Raw genomic sequence first — 21,318 nt, 5'->3', positions numbered from 1 at the left:
GCAGCATGTACAGCGCAGGCAGGGGAACACTCTCTAAGGCCTTTGCCAGCTCTATGGCTCCCCAGCAAGACTGTCACCGCTCCCCAGTCAAGGCTGAGTCGGCGGGAGCACTGTAAAAGGATGGTGAGGGAGTACGTAGCCGATCGCATGACCGTCCTTCGTGACGCCTCTGCCCCCCTACAACTACTGGGTGTCGAAGCTGGACACGTGGCCTGAACTCGCGCTGTATGCCCTGGAGGTGCTTGCTTGTCCTGCGGCTAGCGTCTTGTCAGAGAGGGTGTTTAGTGCGGCTGGGGGAATCATCACAGATAAGCGTACCCGCCTGTCAACCGACAGTGCCGACAGGCTTACACTCATCAAGATGAACAAAGCCTGGATTTCCCCAGACTTCTCTTCTCCACCAGCGGACAGCAGCGATACCTAAACAATACGTAGGCTGCACCCGCGGATGGAAGCATTGTTCTCTATCACCATCAAAAACGTGGACCTTTTAGCTTAATCAATCTGTGTATAATATTCATCCTCCTCCTCCTGCTCCTCCTCCTGAAACCTTACGTAATCACGCCGAACGGGCAATTTTTCTTAGGCCCACAAGGCTCAGTCATATAATTTCTGTAAACAATTTTTATACGTTTCAATGCTCATTAAAGCGTTGAAACTTGCACCTGAACCAATTTTTATTTTAACTGGGCTGCCTCCAGGCCTAGTTACAAACTAAGCCACATTAAACAAAGCAATTAATGGGTTTCACCTGCCCTCTTGGTTGGGCACGGGCAATTTTTCTGACGTACATTAGTACTGTTTGTACACCAATTTTTTGGGGCCCTCGCCTACAGTGTAATCCAATTAATTTTTTGCCCACCTGCATTAAAGCTGACGTCACATCAGCTGTGCTGGGCACTGCAATGGGATATATTTATGTACCGCTGGTGGCTTCCTGGCACCCACCCATGCTGTCGGTCCGCACGGAGTTGTAACTGCATGTGTCCACTTCTAAAGAACCCCAGTCTGACTGGGCCATGCAGTGTGGGCCGAAGCCCACCTGCATTAAACATGACATTACCTCAGCTGTGATGGGCACTGCACTGGGATATATTTATGTACCGCCGGTGGCTTCCTGGCACCCACCCATGCTGTCGGTCCACACGGAGTTGTAACTGCATGTGTCCTCTTCTAAAGAACCCCAGTCTGACTGGGGCATGCAGTGTGGGCCGAAGCCCACCTGCATTAAACATGACATTACCTCAGCTGTGATGGGCAATGCAATGGGATATATTTATGTACCGCCGGTGGCTTCCTGGCACCCACCCATGCTGTCGGTCCACAGGGACTTCACAATAGGGAGTTGTATCTGCCTGTGTCTATGAATTAAAAACCCCGGTCAGGTTGGGGCATGCAGTGTGGGCCGAAGCCCACCTGCATTTAATCTGACGTTAGCTCTGCTGTCCAGGGCACTGCAATGGGATACATTTATGTACAGCCGGTGGGTTCCAGGGAGCCACCCATGCTGTGGGTGCACACGGAATTCCCATTGCGGAGTTGTACCTGCCTGTGACTATTTATAAAAAAAACGCGGTCTGACTGGGGCATGCAGACACCTTGACAGAATGAATAGTGTGTGGCACATAGGTTCCCCATTGTTATGCCCACGTGTGCAGCTCCTGATGGCGGTGGCACAGGATTATATTTTTCATTGCTTCTGTACAGCATTGTGGGCTATCGCCCTGCCCCTTTTAAAGAGGGTCGCTGCCTAGCCATGCCAACCCTCTGCAGTGTGTGCCTGCGGTTCCTCCTCATGGCAGACGCACTTATAAATAGACATGAGGGTGGTGTGGCATGAGGGCAGCTGAAGGCTGCGCAGGGACACTTTGGTTTGCGCTGTGGACACTGGGTCATGCGGGGGGGGGGGGGGTTGGGCAGCATGTTACCCAGGAGAAGTGGCAGCGGAGTGTCATGCAGGCAGTGATTGTGCTTTGTTGGAGGTAGCGTGGTGCGTAGCTTAGGTATGCATTGCTAATTAGGGCTTTTCAGAAGTAAAAATTGTTGGGAGGGGGGGGGGCACTCTTGCCGCTATTGTGGCTTAATAGTGGGACCTGGGAACTTGAGATGCAGCCCAACATGTAGCCCCTCGCCTGCCTATCCGTTGCTGTGTCGTTCCCATCACTTTCTTGAATTGCCCAGATTTTCACAAATGGAAACCTTAGCGAGCATCGGAGATATACAAAAATGCTCGGGTTGCCCATTGACTTCAATGGGGTTCGTTACTCGAAACGAACCCTCGAGCATCGCGAAAATTTCGTCCCGAGTAACGAGCACCCGAGCATTTTGGTGCTCGCTCATCTCTAGTTAGGACCTATCGGAAATCTAAAAGCTATGACCCTCACTGATTTTGAAAATGAGTTGATGCCAGTGGAGCCCATCAAAGTGGGAAATGAATATTGGTCATGGAGACCTTTACATGCTATCACCTATCGGGTTCTCTAGCTTCCATCTATTTCAAAGGAGAGTCACTTATTCATTGATAGTAATATCAGCACCAGCCTATTTTCAGGATAGGTGTGCATTCCCAATGCCTGTCCTTGGATTTCTCTGCCTGTGTAGACTTTTTCTCACAAATTCCAAAATGATAAGACTAAATCAATAAATTATGATAAAAGTCCCAATTGATTTTACATTGTCATCTGCTGTTATCAGCAGCTTTTCAACTTCCAAAAGAGTAACAACTACCTTTGCTTTAACCTTTGGACTTTTTTTTATATTTACTGGTAGATGCAATTATTTCATCTTTAGTTATCAACTTTATGTTAAATAAGTTTCTATTAATACTACCTTCACTTTTTCTGAACTCAGCTATCAAATACTGGGCCTCTTCTGTCACTCTTTCCTCCAGACTTCTCTTTCCCATGCCGAAGTTCTTCAAAGTAGTGATAGCAAAACGGCGAAGCTGCCTCCATCTTTCTCCAGTCCCATACACAATACCTAAACAGATAAAGCTCATTAGATGCTTTTAGTTGGATTAATTTATTTCTGGTAGGTTATTTGCTGCCAACATCTTCTGCAGCACTGCACAGGGTTTATCGCCATACACAACAGTCTCAGACACACACAGACTGGGGTCAATTTCATAGGAAGTCAATTTACCTGTCAGTAATGTTTTGGGAGTCGGAGGAAACCCATGAAATACATAGAAACTGCAGATGTTGACCTTGGCTGCATGTGAACTCAAAACCCTAGTGCTGCATGGCAACTGTGAGTGCATGCCTGTGGGTGCGTGCCTGCAAAGATAGGACATGCATGCACCATTGGGAATGCACGCATAGTTTGCAATGGAGCCACCGGCACCCCTGCATTCTTTTTTAGGGAAGGGCTTAACATAAACGCCCTTACCTGAAAAAGAAACATTTTAGTGTAAAAAAAAGGAAAAAAAATACTTACCTCTCCGCCGCTGCCGTGACCCCTGCGGGGATGCAGAACACATCTGCCGCACGCGGCAGATGTTTCCTTCACCCACGCTAGTTAAAAGAATTCCATGCTGCTACATCTGCCACATCTGTGGCAGATGCAGCAGATGAATTCTTCAATTCTCTACCGCAGCTGCTGATAGCTCAGCAGCGCTACAGAGTTGGGGACAGCAGCAGAAGTCACCGCTGAGCCCCGACAGCCGTCAATGGATTTCAGGGAAGGGCTTCCTAAGCATCCCTAGCTGCTGATAGCTCAGCAGTGCTACAGAGCCGGGGATTGCGGCAGAAGTCGTGGCTGAGCCCGGCAGATGAAGGCAGGTGAGTATGCTTTTTTTTTCTTTCTTTACACTATTTTAAATGGATTTTCAGGGAAGGGCTTATGAAGCCCTTCCAAGAAATCCATTGATGGCTGCCGGTCTGTAGCACATACAGCGCCCCTCTTCCTTTCCCTGACAGGTGCGGCCTCCAAACGTCTTACATCTCGCTCTGTGTGTCAGATGGTAATCACCGCTGCAGGGGAATCAGTAGGACGATTCAATAGTTTCACAGACTGAAATTCTTTGTTAGACTAAAACTTAACCTTTATTAAAGTTTAAATAAAATTCTTTCTCTACCTGATAAAACCAGTAGAGAATACGTAATTCGGTCTTCTGGGCATTTGGGCCAAGTAGTCCGACCAAGGTGCAACAGAACAAAAAGAACCATCTGGAAAGAGATCTTTCTATCCCTATACGTCCTCTTTATGAGGCCCTTGTTTTTAATAAAGGTTATCTGAATTTTATTTAAACTTTATTAAAGGTTAAGTTTTAGTCTAACAAAGGATTTCAGTCTGTGAAAATAGTGTGTCAGATGGTGGATCCCTGACACAGTTCCCTCTGTCAGCTCAGTGGCTGTCTGTCTTTCCCCCCTGTATGAGGACGCTTGGACTTGCTGTGATTTTCATCTGTGTGCATGTGAGCTTTGGGTGGAGTCTGTGTGGTTTGCCCTATATGTTGTAGTCTGCTGTAAGCCGCTGCCTGTAATTCATTGCCTGTTAGTCAGTATCCTGTTGTCTGTCCTGTACAACCTGCGGTGTTACTTGTGTTCAGTTGTCTGTGCTGTTGCAGTTTGTGGTGTGAACTGTGTCCGGTTCCTCTGGACTCCTGGTTAGTGTAAGGACTAGCTTTATAGTCAGGGGCCTTGAAATGGCCTGCTAGCTTCCATGTTTTGATCAAAATGTCAACTAATATTTGGTATTTATATTCAGTTTTACTATCTGCTATAAGTGTTTGCATTTTGGCTGCTGTATCTTCTTGTTCTGTCCACTTATCCCTGTCATGTGGCATGTTTATGTATCTTGTTCTGGTGCGTGATTCCTATGAGCAGCTAGGGCCCAGTTCCAAAGACTGCTGGGCCACCCTTAATCAGGGCGATGTCCTCTCAGGTAGGGCCATGTCATCCTCCATGTAGCACAGGGCTAGTTGTCTGAAACCCATGTGTATCCATCTTAGTCACTATCGTGTGGGCCCCGTGCTTTTTTGCCCACATGATTGTAACAGCCGACTCCCCTTATTCCTGTAAAATAATGTTCACTGCCTAGCAGGAAATGCCAAATGCTTTAGTCTTGCCGCTAGTATTTCACATACTATCTGAATCACTAGCGGCGGGATATCGCGCTTGCGCACTAAAGCAGGCTTACAATGTTTCAGCATTCCTTGCTAGGCAGTGAATGCAATATCACTCGTAGCATTCACTGCCCTGCAGGAAGTAAACTGCAGCTAATGGACGCTCCAAAACAGGAAGAAGAGGATCCGGCCGTCTGGAGGTGACGTGACCTGGGGGACTGGAGGAGCGATTGTTTTCAATGTCACAATTATACACAAATACAATCAGGCACATTTCATTTGTAATCACAGCAGAACCCAGGTAATCCCTACAATTGCCTGTAATTTTGTTTAGGAGTTGGGTGTTACGATGATGACTTGGCAAGTCTTTGCAGAGGCAAGTAGGACACTTGGCGTCAAACAGCTTTCCCATAAAGTCATAATTAATGAATTCTGAGGGCTGTTTTGTAACTGTTGTCTCCCTTTTACTGCTTCTATATGAATATTTGCAGTTCTGTGAGGACTGTGTATACTCCAAACTTTGTAGAAATGTGAGGGGTGCTGGTGAACATATGTGAGGTTACTGATGGCATTCTGGGGAACTGTGGGCAATGGTGTATAGGCTAATGCACATGGAGAGATAAAAGAGCTTAAGTGGGTGTGCATCCTGACTAGCAGGGGTACTCATTAGGTTGCACCAGTATATGCTAAGATGAAGAGATAAAAGACAGGGATAAATATAAGGGGTATTGAGGTTGTGGTCTTATTAGGAACCTGAGCAGGCACAAAGATTGCTCCATCCCATTGAACGAGACTATTACTGATGATGGCTTTATCCCAGATCTTACATTCGGGACCCTAAACTTTTACCAGAGATATTTATAGGCTCCCTAGTTTTTGTATTGTACCCACACTCATGATTAAAAGTTATTTCAGAGGTAGCAGAGCTGATAATGTTATTTGCCAAAACTCATTGTTGTAAACAGTGGCATACATAGAAAATAGGGGTGTCATGGCAAAGATTAAAATAGGTCCCTTATTATGTTATTGGTATAAATCAATGAGGCAGAGGGATACAGAAAAGCGCCTAAATAAATTCACTGTGTGAATCCCCTAAAATATAACCTTTATTAAATATTTTTTTTAAAGTGATGCCTCACAAACACAAACAATAGACAAAAAAGACAAAAACTAAATTAACTTCAAACAGAACTAGAGCCGAAAGATAACAACCCTTAAACCGAATAGGTGAGTAAAAAACGAGTATTCGGTTAAATTATTCTCCTGACCAATACGATCTTGATGATGCTGTAATGTCTATGGTGTTACATTTTCAGAATAGGGTCAGAGTGATGATTGAAATATATCACCTTAATGATGCAGTATAAAGGGCTAGTGACACAAAGACGGTCACTTGTTGAAACTAGTTCAGGGTAATCAATTGATGACTGATTTAATATTGATCAGTTGGGACTGGTATATCGCCCAATTGTTCAATTATAATTGGTTCGATGACTGGTTTGATGTTGATCAGTTGTGACTTAATTCACAACCTGACTGTTCAGTTGTAGCTGGTTCAACGCGTTTCTGTCAAACTATTGACTCATCAGGAACCAATATGTATAATGACTGTCATCTAGTGTGCAGGAAAACGTACACTGCTTATTACTGATAGCCTAATTCTGGTGCAATAACCAGCAATGCAGATAGGAGTATCGCTGTTACACGTCAGCATTGGGTGCCCATCAGTGTAAGTATAAGGGCGATCAAAACAACAATTCGTTTGTAATGGTCGCCTTTTTCTGAGAGCCCCCACAAACAACCTCTAAGGTTCTATTGTAACCTTAAGAATGCAACCCTGATGGTTACAAAAACAATATCTAACCTAGAGGAATCCCTAGTTAAACTGGGACAATGCCCAGATAAAACCGATATTCAATGCTAGACTAACTAATAGGGATGAGCCCCAGTTAGACCCCAACTAGTTCAGGCATATTAGGGAAGGAACGACGAGACAGCATCTCCAGCCTGGATGGTAGACTGGAGAGTAATGTGGTCTGTATGCCGATGTGTCTCTTAAATGAGGCAGAAAGGCTACTGCCCCCCTAGGGGAGTTGTCCTTATTCCCCAAACACTGATTACTTACCTTATAGTGCGTCCCCCAATGGGTGGGACCAAAAATGGGTGACCTGGAAAATGCGGCAATCCGCTTGTAATAAGTGTGATACTGGCCTAAATTTAGGCTGGGGCTGTGCATAGAGGAGCCACAATGGACTACCCATTATCCCGGCTGAGCCCCAATGGGCCCGATCTCTAGCGCTGATTAGCAGCGATGCGGATGAAAACAACGAGTTGCGTCATCACGTCCGTGTGTGACCGCGTCATAACGCGATGACGCGTAGAGGAGGAGTCTCCTCGGATGAAGCATCCTGATCACCATGGAAATGGCGATGCTCATGATACGTGTCTCTCTGGTAGCCAAAAGAATCCGGTTACCTAGGAGACGCTGGTATACTGTTGGTTTAGCGAAATATAATATTGGAAACTCGATAAAGTAGCCACGAGATACTGGTTGACATGAATAGATTTATGATGGATACAAAATCCATAAAGACAGTGCTAAAGCCTATAACCACACAGGACAGAAGGGCCTACTGTTTGTTTCCCCATCCACACCGTCCATAGCCCATAAGTCAATTTCCTACCCCTTTGTTTGTAAACAACACAGTTCCTCAGGTGAAGGGAGTAATGTGCAGGTTCTCACCACCCTGTAGTAAAGGGGCTGGTATCCACCGGTTCTGGGCTTCCCCTATATTATGTACTCCCTTGGGTGCGATATTATGATGTTTTCCAGTTGTGAAACTAACATTCAAATGACAAACTCAGCTTTGTTCTTTGTAAGTCAATCGATGCTCTTTGATCATTGGACACTGCAACGACTAGCTACATGCAAGTGTTTTTATCAATCAAGCTGAAATACAGAATATCCCATACATACATATATCTTGTATAGGTGACCTTAACTTACCATTTCCTTTGCTATACTGCTGTACTGCTGGAAATTCTCCTCTGCCACTAAACTCCTCAGCATGGTCAATTAGTGCTTCCTTCAGTATCTGGTACCCGCACAGCACAACGGTGGGACGTGACCCCAAATAGAAAGTATACATGGGACCATATTTTTTGCTGAGCTATTAAAATGAATAGGGAAAATAATTCCATGTAAGGTGAAATTACAATATAGAAAGGGAAGAATCAGCTCAGCAGCCCACTCCAGATCTACAGCAGAGCATGAACTTGTATGACCATCCAGACAAGCAAGTGACTTTGAAAGAAATTCCAGTTCATGCAAAGACCCAGAAAAAAAATCCACACTATTTCCTAAATATTAGAAGTGAAAGATGACCGCCATTACAAAAACTAAATATTAGAAGTGAAAGATGACCGCCATTACAAAAATGTGGTTCCACTGCAAAACTGTGGCCTAAGGCCGCTTTCATGTGGCTGAAATACCCATGCAAGATTTTTGCATAGCAATAAGCACAAATCTCACCTAAATATGAACAGCATTCTTTTGAATGGAGTCATATACATAAGTGATGTTTTCCAATACAGCGTGTTTGCGCAGGCACCACTCATTCACACAGGCGGAGGAATTACCTTGTGCTGATTTAAAAGGTTAATTTGCCTAAGAAGGTGCCCATGTGGGCAGATGTGTGTATTTGAGTACCTCCCATAGGCCTCTATGGTGCACAAACACTCACAAGATAGGGCAGGTCCTGTTTTTTTGCTGAAGAAATGGACGCAAAAAAAAGATGTGAGAATAGGTTCTATTTTCTACATTATGCAGATGGGAATTTACCATGTGCATAATCGCTGTGTATCACGCTCATCCATTTAAACCCTAGCGCCTTTTTTACACAACCATATGTATTTTTACGACTGCCCATATGCACCATAAAATTGCATGAATGAAGAATAGCCGTGATCAAGTCCTAATCTTTAGCAGCGTATTTTTTGCCGTTCACACGGGCTGCAAAAAATATCATTAAAAATTACACTGCAGCGTGGAAATCCCTCGATCGGCAGAAATTCTCGGAATGACTACTAGTGCCTAAATAGAGCCAACTGTCTTTGTTTCCCAATGTTGGACGCAGCTAAACTCCCTTTCTTTTTTGCAGCTCCCTTAGAAGCCTAAGGGAGCCTCCAGCGTATCTCATCAAAAGATAGGGCAAGACTTATCTTTGGACGCAGCATATAAAATGTGATATTTTTGCCGGCGCAAATTTTTTTTATGTGGCTAAAAATAAAGTGGAAATTTTTGGGGGTCTCTAGATGAGCTGGAATTACTTTCAGGGCTCAGTCACACGGGCGCATCCGGGTTCATTGCCGGTCATGTGTTCTTTCTTTCGGCGGTGCCGAGAGTCGTCCACACCTGCAGTGCAGCCGTCTTCTTCGTGCAGTAACACGGGCGCATCGGCGCCCGGATGCACCCGTTTGACTGAGCCCTTAAAGTCACAAAGTGAGATTACACCAAAAGACACTTCTACTATTATTTCATTGTTGGCCAACTTGTGCCATTATGTTATGTCTACTACAGTATACTACAAAAACTGGTACAACCAGTACACAGAGGAGTTCCATGTGCTGTACAAGTTTTCCCACACATTGAATTTACAAATATTTCTGTGGCAACAATCAGACAACTATATATGAATATATAATGAACACTGTTTGTCCAACTCACCTCAACCAAAGACTTAATGAGGTCAGTCATGTTAACCTGGTGCATGTTCCCGATAAATGGAAGTGGAGTGGGACCAGGAGGTAATTTTCCCCTCAATTTCCTTTGAGATAGAAATATCATGGTGACCAGAAAGATGAAAATGATAATAAGGATTCCACTGAGGTCCATGGTGACAACAGGAGAAGGACTGATAGAGTCTATGAACACAGCATTATCTACTCAGACACCTGGAATCTTATTACTGTCATATAACTGAGAATTTCACCACTTGTTCAGCAAACATCTTTCACTGTTACATATGTCACTCGGTCATTGTGCTTGTTACAATGCCAGTTTTTTTTTTGCAGACAAACAGAATGAAGATAATGGGGCATATTTAATGCAGTTCACACTCCGGTCTAAGTAAACTACGTACCAATGCCCCTGCTACAATCATATAAAGCAGTGGTGTCCAACCCTTTGGCATCTCTGGGCCACATTGGAAGAAAAAAAGTTGTCTTGGGCCACATATGAAATACACAGACACTAACATGCTAACATTGCAGGATATCATCCATATTCAGTTTGTATGGATCCCCTTTCTCTTTGGGCTGCAATCATAGGCATCCTGGGCCACGGGTCGGACACTCCTGGTATAGAGGTTTTATAGAGACTTACACCTCTTACTACATTTGCCACATCTAGTGTCACCTCTGTGTGCCAGAGGGAAACTTATGCCAGCTTCAAACTTGTATAGATTTCTGCCATAATGTATGCCAGTTTCTAGCATACATTACAGTAAATGTGATGAATTATGCACACTCATGCCCCCTAATGCTAGGCCCCATTCACTTTTTGAAAAGTGGTGGACCTGGAAAGCTTTGATTTTGGTGTGTGCACCAAATTTGCGATTTTGCATGCCAGAAATCTGGTAGTGCAACGTCCCAATGGCCACCTAGACACAAGGCCCACACTGAGAATCTAGCGGGGTAAAGTTGGCACTTGTTTCGGTGGTTCTACCAGACTCCTCCCCGGAGGGACACACGGAACCTCGGCCCAAGTACCACTGGGACAGCGGTTACCTGTATATGTGTGGTAGACTTTAGATTTGTCATGCGTGACGCTACCGTTCCTTTCACACCGTTGATGTATCTGGCGGCTGAATAAAGAGAGTCCACACACACAGTTGAAACTTGATAACCTGGTCACTGGGAACAGACAATGACTGGTGAACTTTACTTGAAGCTTTGCAGAGTACAGCTTTACACACCAGTGCAGGTAGGACAGTAGACTTTGAGGTCAGGGAGGAGACACAGGATGACACCAGTCCTACAGGCCAAGTTATCTATAAGGTACTGCTCCTGGAAAGGGGAACAATCCAGAGGAGGATAGGGGTAGGAACACTCCGCAGACACTCACTCAGTACTTCTAGACAGCTCTGAACGGCGGACTCCTCACTTCACTCGTTCTTCAGAGGGGGGTCCTGACATGGAAGACTTCAGGATACCTCTCCTCTTCTATCACTTCACTACATGAAGGGTTGAAGGTACCACCATGTGGCCGGCACTCCACTCTGCACTCAACCGTAGAAGATGATGAAAGACTCTACCACACTGCAATCGCTCACATTTATAGGGTGCAGATACCACATGACTAGACAGATATTGATAGTTTTCCAGACATATTTCAGCCACTTTCAGACATTAACCTTTTCACATGCTGCAGCTGTGCAATACACATAACAGCAGACAAGACACTTTGCACAGTGCATTCACATTAAAGACATGATATGTATGACAATTATGGAGGGGCCAGAATTAGGTGTTTTGGACCACTACAGTAGTATTCATGCCCAAGAAAAGAGCTAGTAAAAATGAAACAATTGAAATCAATGTTTTTGCTTCATCCTGTTATGTGTCCGGGACTACAGCACGTTCCTCTGTTTAAGCCTTTAGGAAGTACTAGGGGATGTTGTTTGTAGGGCAGCAACATATTCTGCAGAGATTCAAATCAGGTCTCCTGATTCATCGCAACGTATTTGAGCAGTAAACAAATTTTGATGGGGTAGATTTGCGTGTGTATCAATGCATAGTGCTCTACTTTTTGCGCATGCAGAGCTAGTTCACACATGCGCGACGCAACCCATCTGTGATTTAAAGGGCTAATTAGCCTAATGAGGTCAAGAAGTGTTGTTTTTGCCATATTTACGCACTTCTAGTAGACTTCTATGGGGCCCTTGGTACGGAAATATGCTGGAAAATTTTAACCTATTAAGGCTTCTTGACACGAGTGTGAGTGCAAAACGCAATGTTTGTGTGCCATGAAGGGGTCTTTTTTGCGCATTTACCTGTTTAAATTTGAGAGGGGTGCTTCCCACACCCATGCGAAGTAGTGGTGCCTGTGCAAATAAGCACATCATTTGTGCAGGCATACATGCAAAAAAGACTCCATCACAGCACAAAAGCGTTGCACTACCGTGTGAAAAAGCCCCTAGCACCATGCACTGAAAATGGGTTTCTGTGTTGGATCCTGCCTGCGGCAACAGCCAGGCTCAGTGAGAAGTCAGGTCTTTGTATGGGTGGTTTCACATGGGCATATTTGTGCATGCAATATGCAGAGAATAGAACCCACAGTTTTCATTCTCATTTTTTGTGCAAAAAAAACCCTGCAGCATGCTCTATTTTAGATTGCATTTGTGCACCAAAGGGCCTTTGGGAACCTGATATCCGCAAAATTGTGCAATACGTACTAATAAGGCTGCACAGTAGAGATGAGCGAGCACCAAAATGCTCGGGTGCTCGTTGCTAGAGTCGAACTTTCCGCGATGCTCGAGGGTTTGTTTCGAGTAACGAACCCCATTGAAGGCAATGGGCGACTCGGACATTTTTGTATATCGCCGATGCTCTATAAGGTTTGATTGGTGAAAATCTGCAAAACCCAAGAAAGTGATGGAAATGACACAGAAACGGATAGGGCGGGCGAGGGGCAACATGCTGGGCTGCATTTCAGGTTCCCAGGTCCCACTATTAAGCCACAATAGCAGCAAGAGTGCCCCCCCCATAACAATTTTTACTTCGGACAAACCCTCATTTGTAAGCCACACCTTAGCTAAGCACCACACTACCTACAACTAAGCACAAGCACGGCCTGCGGGACACACCGCTGCCTCTAAACCTGGGTTACATGCTGCCCAACGACCCAGTGTCCACAGCGCACACCAAAGTGTCCCTGTGCAGCCTTCAGCTGCCCTCATGCCACACGCTGGCCCCATAGACACAACACCATCATGTCTATTTATAAGTGCGTCTGCCATGAGGAGGAACCGGAGGCACACACTGCAGAGGGTTGGCAGGGCCAGGCAGCGACCCTCTCTAAAAGGGGTGGGGCGATAGCCCACAATGCTGTACAGAAGCAATGAGAAATCCAATCCTGTGCCGCCTCCGCCAGGAGCTGCAAACGTGGGCATAGCAATGGGGAATCCATGTGCCACACACTATTCATTCTGTCAAGGTGTCGCATAGCTCAATCGAAATTGCAAGGAGAAAGCCGTCTGCGCTCTGCCCCCTACCCAAGTCAGTCAGTGTCTTTGTGCCAGACAGGTCAAACACTGCGATGGGAACTAAGTTTGCACCAACAGCATAGGTGGGTCCTAGGAAACCCAAGAAATGAACAAAAAAATTGATCTAATCGGCAAAACATGGCAGACTTGCACCGCGCCCACGGCATAGGCCTCGGCCCACAGATTCAGCAATCCTAGGCAGGAAGCGAATTTCCACTGCACCCAGGACATAGGCCTCTGCACAAACCCTCAGCAATCACGGCCTACAGCGGACTCCAATGCTAGCCTAGCTGTACACATCTCATTAGCGCTGTATTGCTCCTGTAGTTTGTCCCAATGCAGTGCCCCGGATAGTAGAGCTAACGTCAGATTAAATACAGGTGGGCTTCAGCCTACACTGCATTCTCCAGTTAGACTGGGGTTTTTAATAAGTATACACAGGCAGGTACAACTCCCTAATGTGAAGTCCCTGTGGACCGACAGCATGGGTGGCTCCCTGGAACCCACCGGCGGTACATAAATAAATCCCATTGCATTGCCCAGCACAGCTGAGGTAACGTCAGATTAAATGCAGGTGGGCTTCGGCCCACACTGCATGCCCCAGTCTGACCGGGGTTTTTAATACATAGACACAGGCAGGTACAAATTCCCAATGTGAAGTCCCTGTGGACCCACAGCATGGGTGGCTCCCTGGAACCCACTGGCGGTACATGAATAGATCCCATTGCAGTGCCCTGGACAGTAGAGCTAACGTCAGATTAAGTACAGGTGGGCTTCGGCCCACACTGCATGCCCCAGTCTGACTGGGGTTTTTTATAAAGTCACAGGCTGGTACAACTCCGCAATGGGTATTCCGTGTGCACCCACGGCATGGGTGGTTCCCTGGAACCCACCAGCGGTACATAAATAAATCCCATTGCAGTGCCCAGCACAGCTGAGGTAACGTCAGATTAAATGCAGGTGGGCTTTGGCCCACACTGCATGCCCCAGTCTGACCGGGGTTTTTAATACATACACACAGGCAGGTACAACTCAATAATGTGAAGTCCGTGTGGACAGACAGCATGGGTGGCTCCCTGCAACCTACCGGCGGTACATAAATAGATCCTATTGCAGTGCCCAGGACAGCAGAGCTAATGTCAGATTAAATACAGGTGGGCTTCGGCCAAGAATGTTTTCATTGTTGGAGGAGGAGGACGGGGATGTTTTTGAGGCAGTACGTGTCCTGTCCCCGTGTCCGTGGTTATATGCACCTTCCCAGTGACCGCGTCGCTGAAAAGTTGTCACGCCTGGGTACCTAGTAACGCGGCCTCGCCACCATCATGTCTTTGGGAAGCCTCCGTTTCCACAACCCTGTAACATAGCAGTAGCAGCAGTATAGGCAGACCCCTGTAACAGTTACCTAGAAGCAGTATGGGCAAAGCAGCAGATTCACATTTTTCTGGCAGCAGTGTAGGGAGAGCACAGCATTTGTAACATTTCAGTAGTAGCAGTATAATCAGACCCCAGTAACATTTATGTAGAAGCAGTATGGGCAAAGCAGCAGATAAACATTGCCCTGGAAGCAGTGTAGGAAGAGCATAGCATTGGTAAGATTTCAGTAGTAGCAGTATAGACAGGCCCTAGTAACATTTATGTAGAAGCAGTATGGGCAGAGCCCACTATTAGTTACATTTCTGTTATAGCAGTATAGACATGCCCCAGTAACATTTCCGTTGAAGCATTATGGGCAGAGCCCAGTATTAGTAAAATTACAGTAGTAACAGTATACACCAAACAAGGTAACATTTTAGGAGCAGAAGTATCGGCAGACCGAAGTAACATTTCTGTGGCTGAAGTATAGTCAGACCCCTGTAGCATTACTGTGGCAGAACTATAGGTAGGCAGAACAGAGTTACATTTCTGTAGCAAAAGTGTAGGCCAACCCCAGACACAGTGGTGTACCATGAGTGCAGGCGAAGCCCATAAAAATTACTTGGATTACATTGTAGGCGAGGGCCCCAAAAATTGGTGTACCGACAGTACAAATGTGCCCCAGAAAAATTGCCCATGCCCAATCCAGAGGGCAGGTGAAACCCATTAATCACTTAGCGTACTGTGGCTTAATTTTTAACTAGGCCTGGAGGCAGCCCAGTCTAAAAAACAATTGGTTCAGGTGGAAGTTTCAATGCTTTAATGAGAATTGAAACAGATAAATATTATTTAGAAAAGTTATATGAGCCTTTTGGCCCACAGAAAAATTGCCCATTCGCGGTGATTACGAGAGGTTTCAGGAGGAGGAGCCGGAGGAGGAGGACGAATATCATAGACAGATTGACAAAGTTCTTTAGGTAGCGCTGCTGTCCGCTGGTGGAGAAGAGAAGTCTGGGGAAATCCAGGCTTTGTTCATCTTTATGAGTGTAAGCCTGTCGGTGCTGTCAGTTGACAGGCGGGTATGCTTGTCCGTGATGATTCCCCCAGCTGCACTAAACACCCTCTCTGACAAGACGCTAGCCGCAGGGCACGCCAACACCTCCAGGGCATGCAGCGCGAGTTCGGGCCACGTGTCCAGCTTTGACACCCAGTAGTTGTACGGAGCAGAGGCGTCACGAAGGACGGTGGTACGATCGGCTGCGTACTCCCCCACCATCTTCTTACAGTGCTCCCTCCGACTCAGCCTGGACAGGGGAGGTGTGAGACAGTCTTGCTGAGGAGCCATAAAGCTGGCAAAGGCCTTGGAGAGTGTTCCCCTGCCTGCGCTAAACATGCTGCCTGATCTCCGCGCCTCCCCTTCTACTTGGCCCTCGGAACTGCGCCTTCTGCCACTAGCGCTGTCAGATGGGAAGTTTACCATCAGTTTCTCCACCAGGGCCCTGTGGTATTGCATGTCTCTCAAACCCCTTTCCTCTTTGGGAATGAGAGTGGAAAGGTTTCCATTATACCGTGGGTCAAGCAGTGTGTACACCCAGTAATCCGTAGTGGCCAGAATGCATCTAACGCCATGTGTGCCAGGGTACCTGTACGCAACATATGGCTGTCCTCTCTAGGAAGATAACTTTGAGTATCCTCCTCCTCCTCCTCCTCAGGCCATACACGCTGAATGGATGAAAGGCAAGCTGCATGGGTACCCTCTGCAGTCGGCCCAGCTGTCTCTTCCTCCTCAGGCTCCTCCTCCACGCGCTGAGATATAGACATGAGGGTGCTCTGACTATCCAGTGACATACTGTCTTCCCCGCCTCCATTTCCGCCCGCAAAGCATCAGCCTTTATGCTTTGCAGGGAACTTCTCAACATGCATAGCAGGGGAATGGTGACGCTAATGATTGCAGCATCGCCGCTCACCATCAGGGTGGACTCCTCAAAGTTTCCAAGGACCTGGCAGATATCTGCCATCCAGGCCCACTCCTCTGTAAAGAATTGAGGAGGCTGACTCCCACTTCGCCGCCCACGTTGGAGTTGGTATTCCACTATAGCTCTACGCTGCTCATACAGCCGGGACAACATGTGAAGCGTAGAGTTCCACCGTGTGGGCACGTCGCAAAGCAGTCGGTGCACTGGCAGATTAAACCGATGTTGCAGGGTGCGCAGGGTGGCAGCGTCCGCGTTGGACTTGCGGAAATGTGCGCTTACCCGGCGCACCTTGCCGAGGAGGTCTGAAAAGTGAGGGTAGCCTTTCAGAAACCGCTGAACCACCAAATTAAAGACGTGGGCCAGGCATGGAACATACGTGAGGCTGCCAAGCTGCAGAGCCGCGACTAGGTTACGGCCGTTGTTACACACAACCATGCCCGGTTGGAGGCTCAGTGGCGAAAGCCAGCGGTCGGTCTGCTCTGTCAGACCGTGCAACAGTTTGTGGGCCGTGTGCCTCTTCTCTCCTAAGCTGAGTAGTTTCAGCACGGCCTGCTGGCGCTTGCCCACCGCTGTGCTGCCGCACCGCGCGACACCGACTGCTGGCGACGTGCTGCTGCTGACACATCTTGATTGCGAGGTAGAGGTTGCGTTGGGGGAGGAGGAGGAGGAAGGTTTAGTGGAGGTGGCATACACCGCCGCAGATACCAGCATCGATCTGGGGCCCGCAATTCTGGGGGTGGGTAGTACATGAGCGGTCCCAGGCTCTGACTCGGTCCCAGCCTCGACAAAATTCACCCAATGTGCCGTAAGGGAGATATAGTAGCCCTGCCCGCCTGTGCTTGTCCACATGTCCGTTGCGAAGTGGACCTTGCCAGTAACCGAGTTGGTGAGGGCGCGTACGATGTTGCGTGAGACGTGGTCGTGCAGGGCTGGGACGGCACACCGTGAAAAATAGTGGCGAATGGGGACAGAGTAGCGCGGGGCTGCCGCCGCCATCATGTTTTTGAAAGCCTCCGTTTCCACCAGCCTGTAGGGGAACATCTCCAGGCTGATCAATTTGGCTATGTGGACGTTTAAAGCTTGAGCGTGCGGGTGCGTGGCGGTGTATTTGCGCTTTCGGTCCAAGATTCTTTTAGCGACAGCTGGACGCTGCACTGAGAGACATTGATGGATGGGGCCGAGGACAGCGGAGGTGAGGGTGTGGGTGCAGGCCAGGAGATGGTCGTGCCTGTGTCGTGAGAGGGGGGTTGGATCTCAGTTGCAGGTTGGGGCCCAGGGGGAGAGGCAGTGGCGCAAGCTGGAGGCGGTGAAGGCCTTCATCCCACCTTGTGGGGTGCTTGGCCATCATATGCCTGCGCATACTGGTGGTGGTGAGGCTGGTGGTGGTGGCTCCCCGGCTTATCTTGGCGCGACAAAGGTTGCACACCACTGTTCGTCGGTCGTCTGCCGTCTCAGTGAAAAACTGCCACAACTTAGAGCACCTTGGCCTCTGCACGGTGGCTTGGCGCGAGGGGGTGCTTTGGGAAACAGCTGGTGGATTATTCGCTCTTGCCCTGCCTCTACCCCTGGCCACCCCACTGCATCTTCCAACCTGTCCTGCGGCTGCAATTGCCTCCCCCTCTGAAGACCTGTCTGTTCACTTGGCTTATCACACCAGGTGGGGTCAGTCACCTTATCATCCAGCGGCTCTTCCTCCGAATCCTCTGTGCGCTCCTCCCTCGGACTTACTGCCATTACAACTACCTCACTGGTAGACAACTGTGTCTCATCGTCATAGTCCTCCTCACCCACTGAAAGCTCTTGAGACAGTTGCCGGAAGTCCCCAGCCTTATCCCCCGGACCCCGGGAACTTTCCAAAGGTTGGGCATCGGTCATGACAAACTCCTCCGGTGGGAGAGGAACCATTGTTGCCCAATCTGGGCAGGGGCCCGAGAACAGTTCCTGGGAGTCTGCCTGCTCCTCAGAATGTGTCATTTTCATGGAGTGAGGAGGCTGGGAGGAAGGAGGAGCAGCAGCCAGAGGATTCAGAGTTGTAGCAGTGGACGACGTAGAAGACTGGGTGGTCGATAGATTGCTGGATGCACTTTCTGCCATCCACGACAGGACCTGCTCACACTGCTCATTTTCTAATAAAGGTCTACGACGTGAAGCCAAAAATTGCGATATGAAGCTGGGGACCCCAGAAACTGTCCTCTCTCCTACTCTCGCAGCAGCCGGCTGCGATTCACCTGGACCAGGAACTCGTCCTATGCCCACACCCTCACTTGGGACTCCGCGTGCTCGACCGCGACCACATCCTCTGCCCGTATCCCTCAGCATGCTGGATTAAGAATCGAGCAGAGCCAGAGCGGTGTAAAAATTTTTGTAAATTATTGCCGCGTAGTTGGTGGCTGCCAGCGGTAATATAACGCAAAATGAAGCCAGAGATAAATTATAAGGAAGACTGCACTTAGGCCTAGCTGTGAACTATGCAGTTTGGATGGACGTGAAGTCCCACAGGCCAAGCAGGCAAATGCACTGGGTCACCGGTAGCCGTAAAAAGGAATTTTTATTTTTTTTTAAATCTCCTTATTTTTCTATGCAATGCAGGCTGAGGCTATGCAGTGTGTATTGCACTTTCAATCTATGGCTGTCGGGCACACCGTGCACTTGTGAGACAGCACACGTATAACACAGAGCGTTGTAGAAAATGTGTGGTTTCTTGGCGTACACTTAGAGGCAGACTGAACTGACGCAACGCAAAGTGCGGACAGAAAAATATTTAAATGAAGGCTGAACTTAGGCCCAGCTGTAAACTATGCAGTTTGGATGGACGTGAAGTCCCACAGGCCACGCAGGCGAATGCACTGGGTCTCCGGTAGCCGTAAAAAGGCATTTTAAAAAAAAATCTCCTTATTTTTTTATCCAATGCAGGCTGAGGCTATGCAGTGTGTATTGCACTTTCAATCTATGGCTGTCGGGCACACCGTGCACTTGTGAGACAGCACACGTATAACACAGAGTTGTTGTAAAAAATGTGTGGTTTCTTGCCGTACACATAGAGGCAGACTGAACTGACGCAACGCAAAGTGCGGACAGAAAAATATTTAAATGAAGGCTGCACTTAGGCCTAGCTGTGAACTATGCAGTCTGGATGGACGTGAAGTTCCACAGGCCACGCAGGCAAATGCACTGGCTCTCCGGTAGCCGTAAAAAGGAATTTTTTTTAAAATCTCCTTATTTTTCTATGCAATGCAGGCCGAGGCTATGCAGTGTGTATTGCACTTTCAATCTATGGGCGTCGGGCACATCGTGCACTTGTGAGACAGCACACGTATAACACAGAGCGCTGTAGAAAATGTGTGGTTTCTTGGAGTACATTTAGAGGCAGACTGAACTGACGCAACGCAAAGTGCGGACAGAAAAATATTTAAATGAAGGCTGCACGCAGGCTCTGCTGTGCAATACAGAGGTACTACAACTCCCAGCAACCACGGAGTTAAATGCACACGGTCACAGGTTGCCCTAAGAAGAACCGTTGGGGTACTTGTAGACAGGATTCTACACTACCACTGTCGCTGCCTGACCAATACTGCCCCTATACTCAAGTACAGACTGCAGCCTAAGAAAGCTACAGCCTGCACGCCCTATATACCTAAAAAAAAAAAAAAATTGTGCAAAAGTGCTCACAGCAGCCACTACAGGTACTACAATTCTCAGCAACCACGGAGTTAAATGCATACGGTCACAGGTTGCCCTAAGAAGAACTGTTGGGGTTCTTGTAGACAGCATTCTACACTACCACTGTCCCTGGCTGATCAATACTGCCCCTATACTGAAGTACAGACTGCAGCCTGAGAACGCTACAGCTTGCACACCCGATATACATTTAAAAAAAAAGCCACAACAGTAATGCACTAGGTGAGCTGTGGCCCTAAGAAGGACCGTTGTGGTTCTTAGGGACGCTAACACTGTCCCTATAGCAGCAGCAGCAGCATCAGCAGCACTTTCCCTGATCTCTCTTAGCGTGTGTCTGTGGCGAGCCGCGGGCGCTGCAGATGTAAATACTCGGGGGTCACTTGATCTCGCCAGCCACTCACTGCAGGGGGGTGGGATAGGGCTGGAACGTCACAGGAGGAAGTTGTAATGCCTTCCCTGTGTTTCTATTGGCCAGAAAAGGGCGCAAATTTCTCAGGGAAGGAAATGTAATGGAGTCGAGTGCCGCGTGGTGCTCGTCTTTAGTAACGAACATCTCAAACACCCTAATGCTCGAACGAGCATCAAGCTCGGACGAGTGCGCTCGCTCATCTCTACTGCACAGCCTTTTAAATCATGGGTACGTCCCGCGCCTATGTAAATGGATCCCGAATTGCAAAAAGTACTGTAAAATGTGCAGATACATGTGTGATAGTGAGACATTTACAGCAGAAACACATTGTGCTATTGTGTGCATTATTACTCTTATGCGGTGTGAATATGCCCTCAGGGCTTTGACAGACAAACGTATGCACAAATATGCTCACTGCAACTGCACATGGACAAAGGTTGTCCTCAGGGTCACCCTCTTCCTCTTGTTTTTTTAACCTGCCATAGAGTTTTATGGCAGCTTTCTGTGTAACACACAGAAAAATGGGGCACGTCCTACCTTTTCTCACATGTATTAATTGCTCCCAAGAAACAC

At 47.6% G+C, this 21,318-nt stretch overlaps 1 protein-coding gene across 1 annotated transcript in view; it reads right to left on the bottom strand.

Moving 5' to 3' along the window:
- LOC136579743 (cytochrome P450 2F2-like) overlaps positions 1–9,959 on the bottom strand; it is a 56,124-nt gene extending 46,165 nt beyond the window's left edge. The window contains exons 1-3 of the mRNA XM_066579804.1: positions 9,792–9,959; positions 8,073–8,235; positions 2,830–2,979 (exon numbers count right to left, since the gene is read on the bottom strand). Coding sequence (XP_066435901.1) covers positions 2,830–2,979; positions 8,073–8,235; positions 9,792–9,959 — 481 coding nt within the window. The remainder of the gene's footprint in view (positions 1–2,829; positions 2,980–8,072; positions 8,236–9,791) is intronic.
- Between the last annotated feature and the right edge of the window lie 11,359 nt (positions 9,960–21,318).

Source organism: Eleutherodactylus coqui, chromosome 10 (genome assembly GCF_035609145.1).
Source record: "Eleutherodactylus coqui strain aEleCoq1 chromosome 10, aEleCoq1.hap1, whole genome shotgun sequence".
Taxonomy (NCBI): Eukaryota; Metazoa; Chordata; class Amphibia; order Anura; family Eleutherodactylidae; genus Eleutherodactylus; species Eleutherodactylus coqui.
Note: the sequence above shows the minus strand (reverse complement) of the source record. Positions and strands in the feature narration are given on the sequence as shown.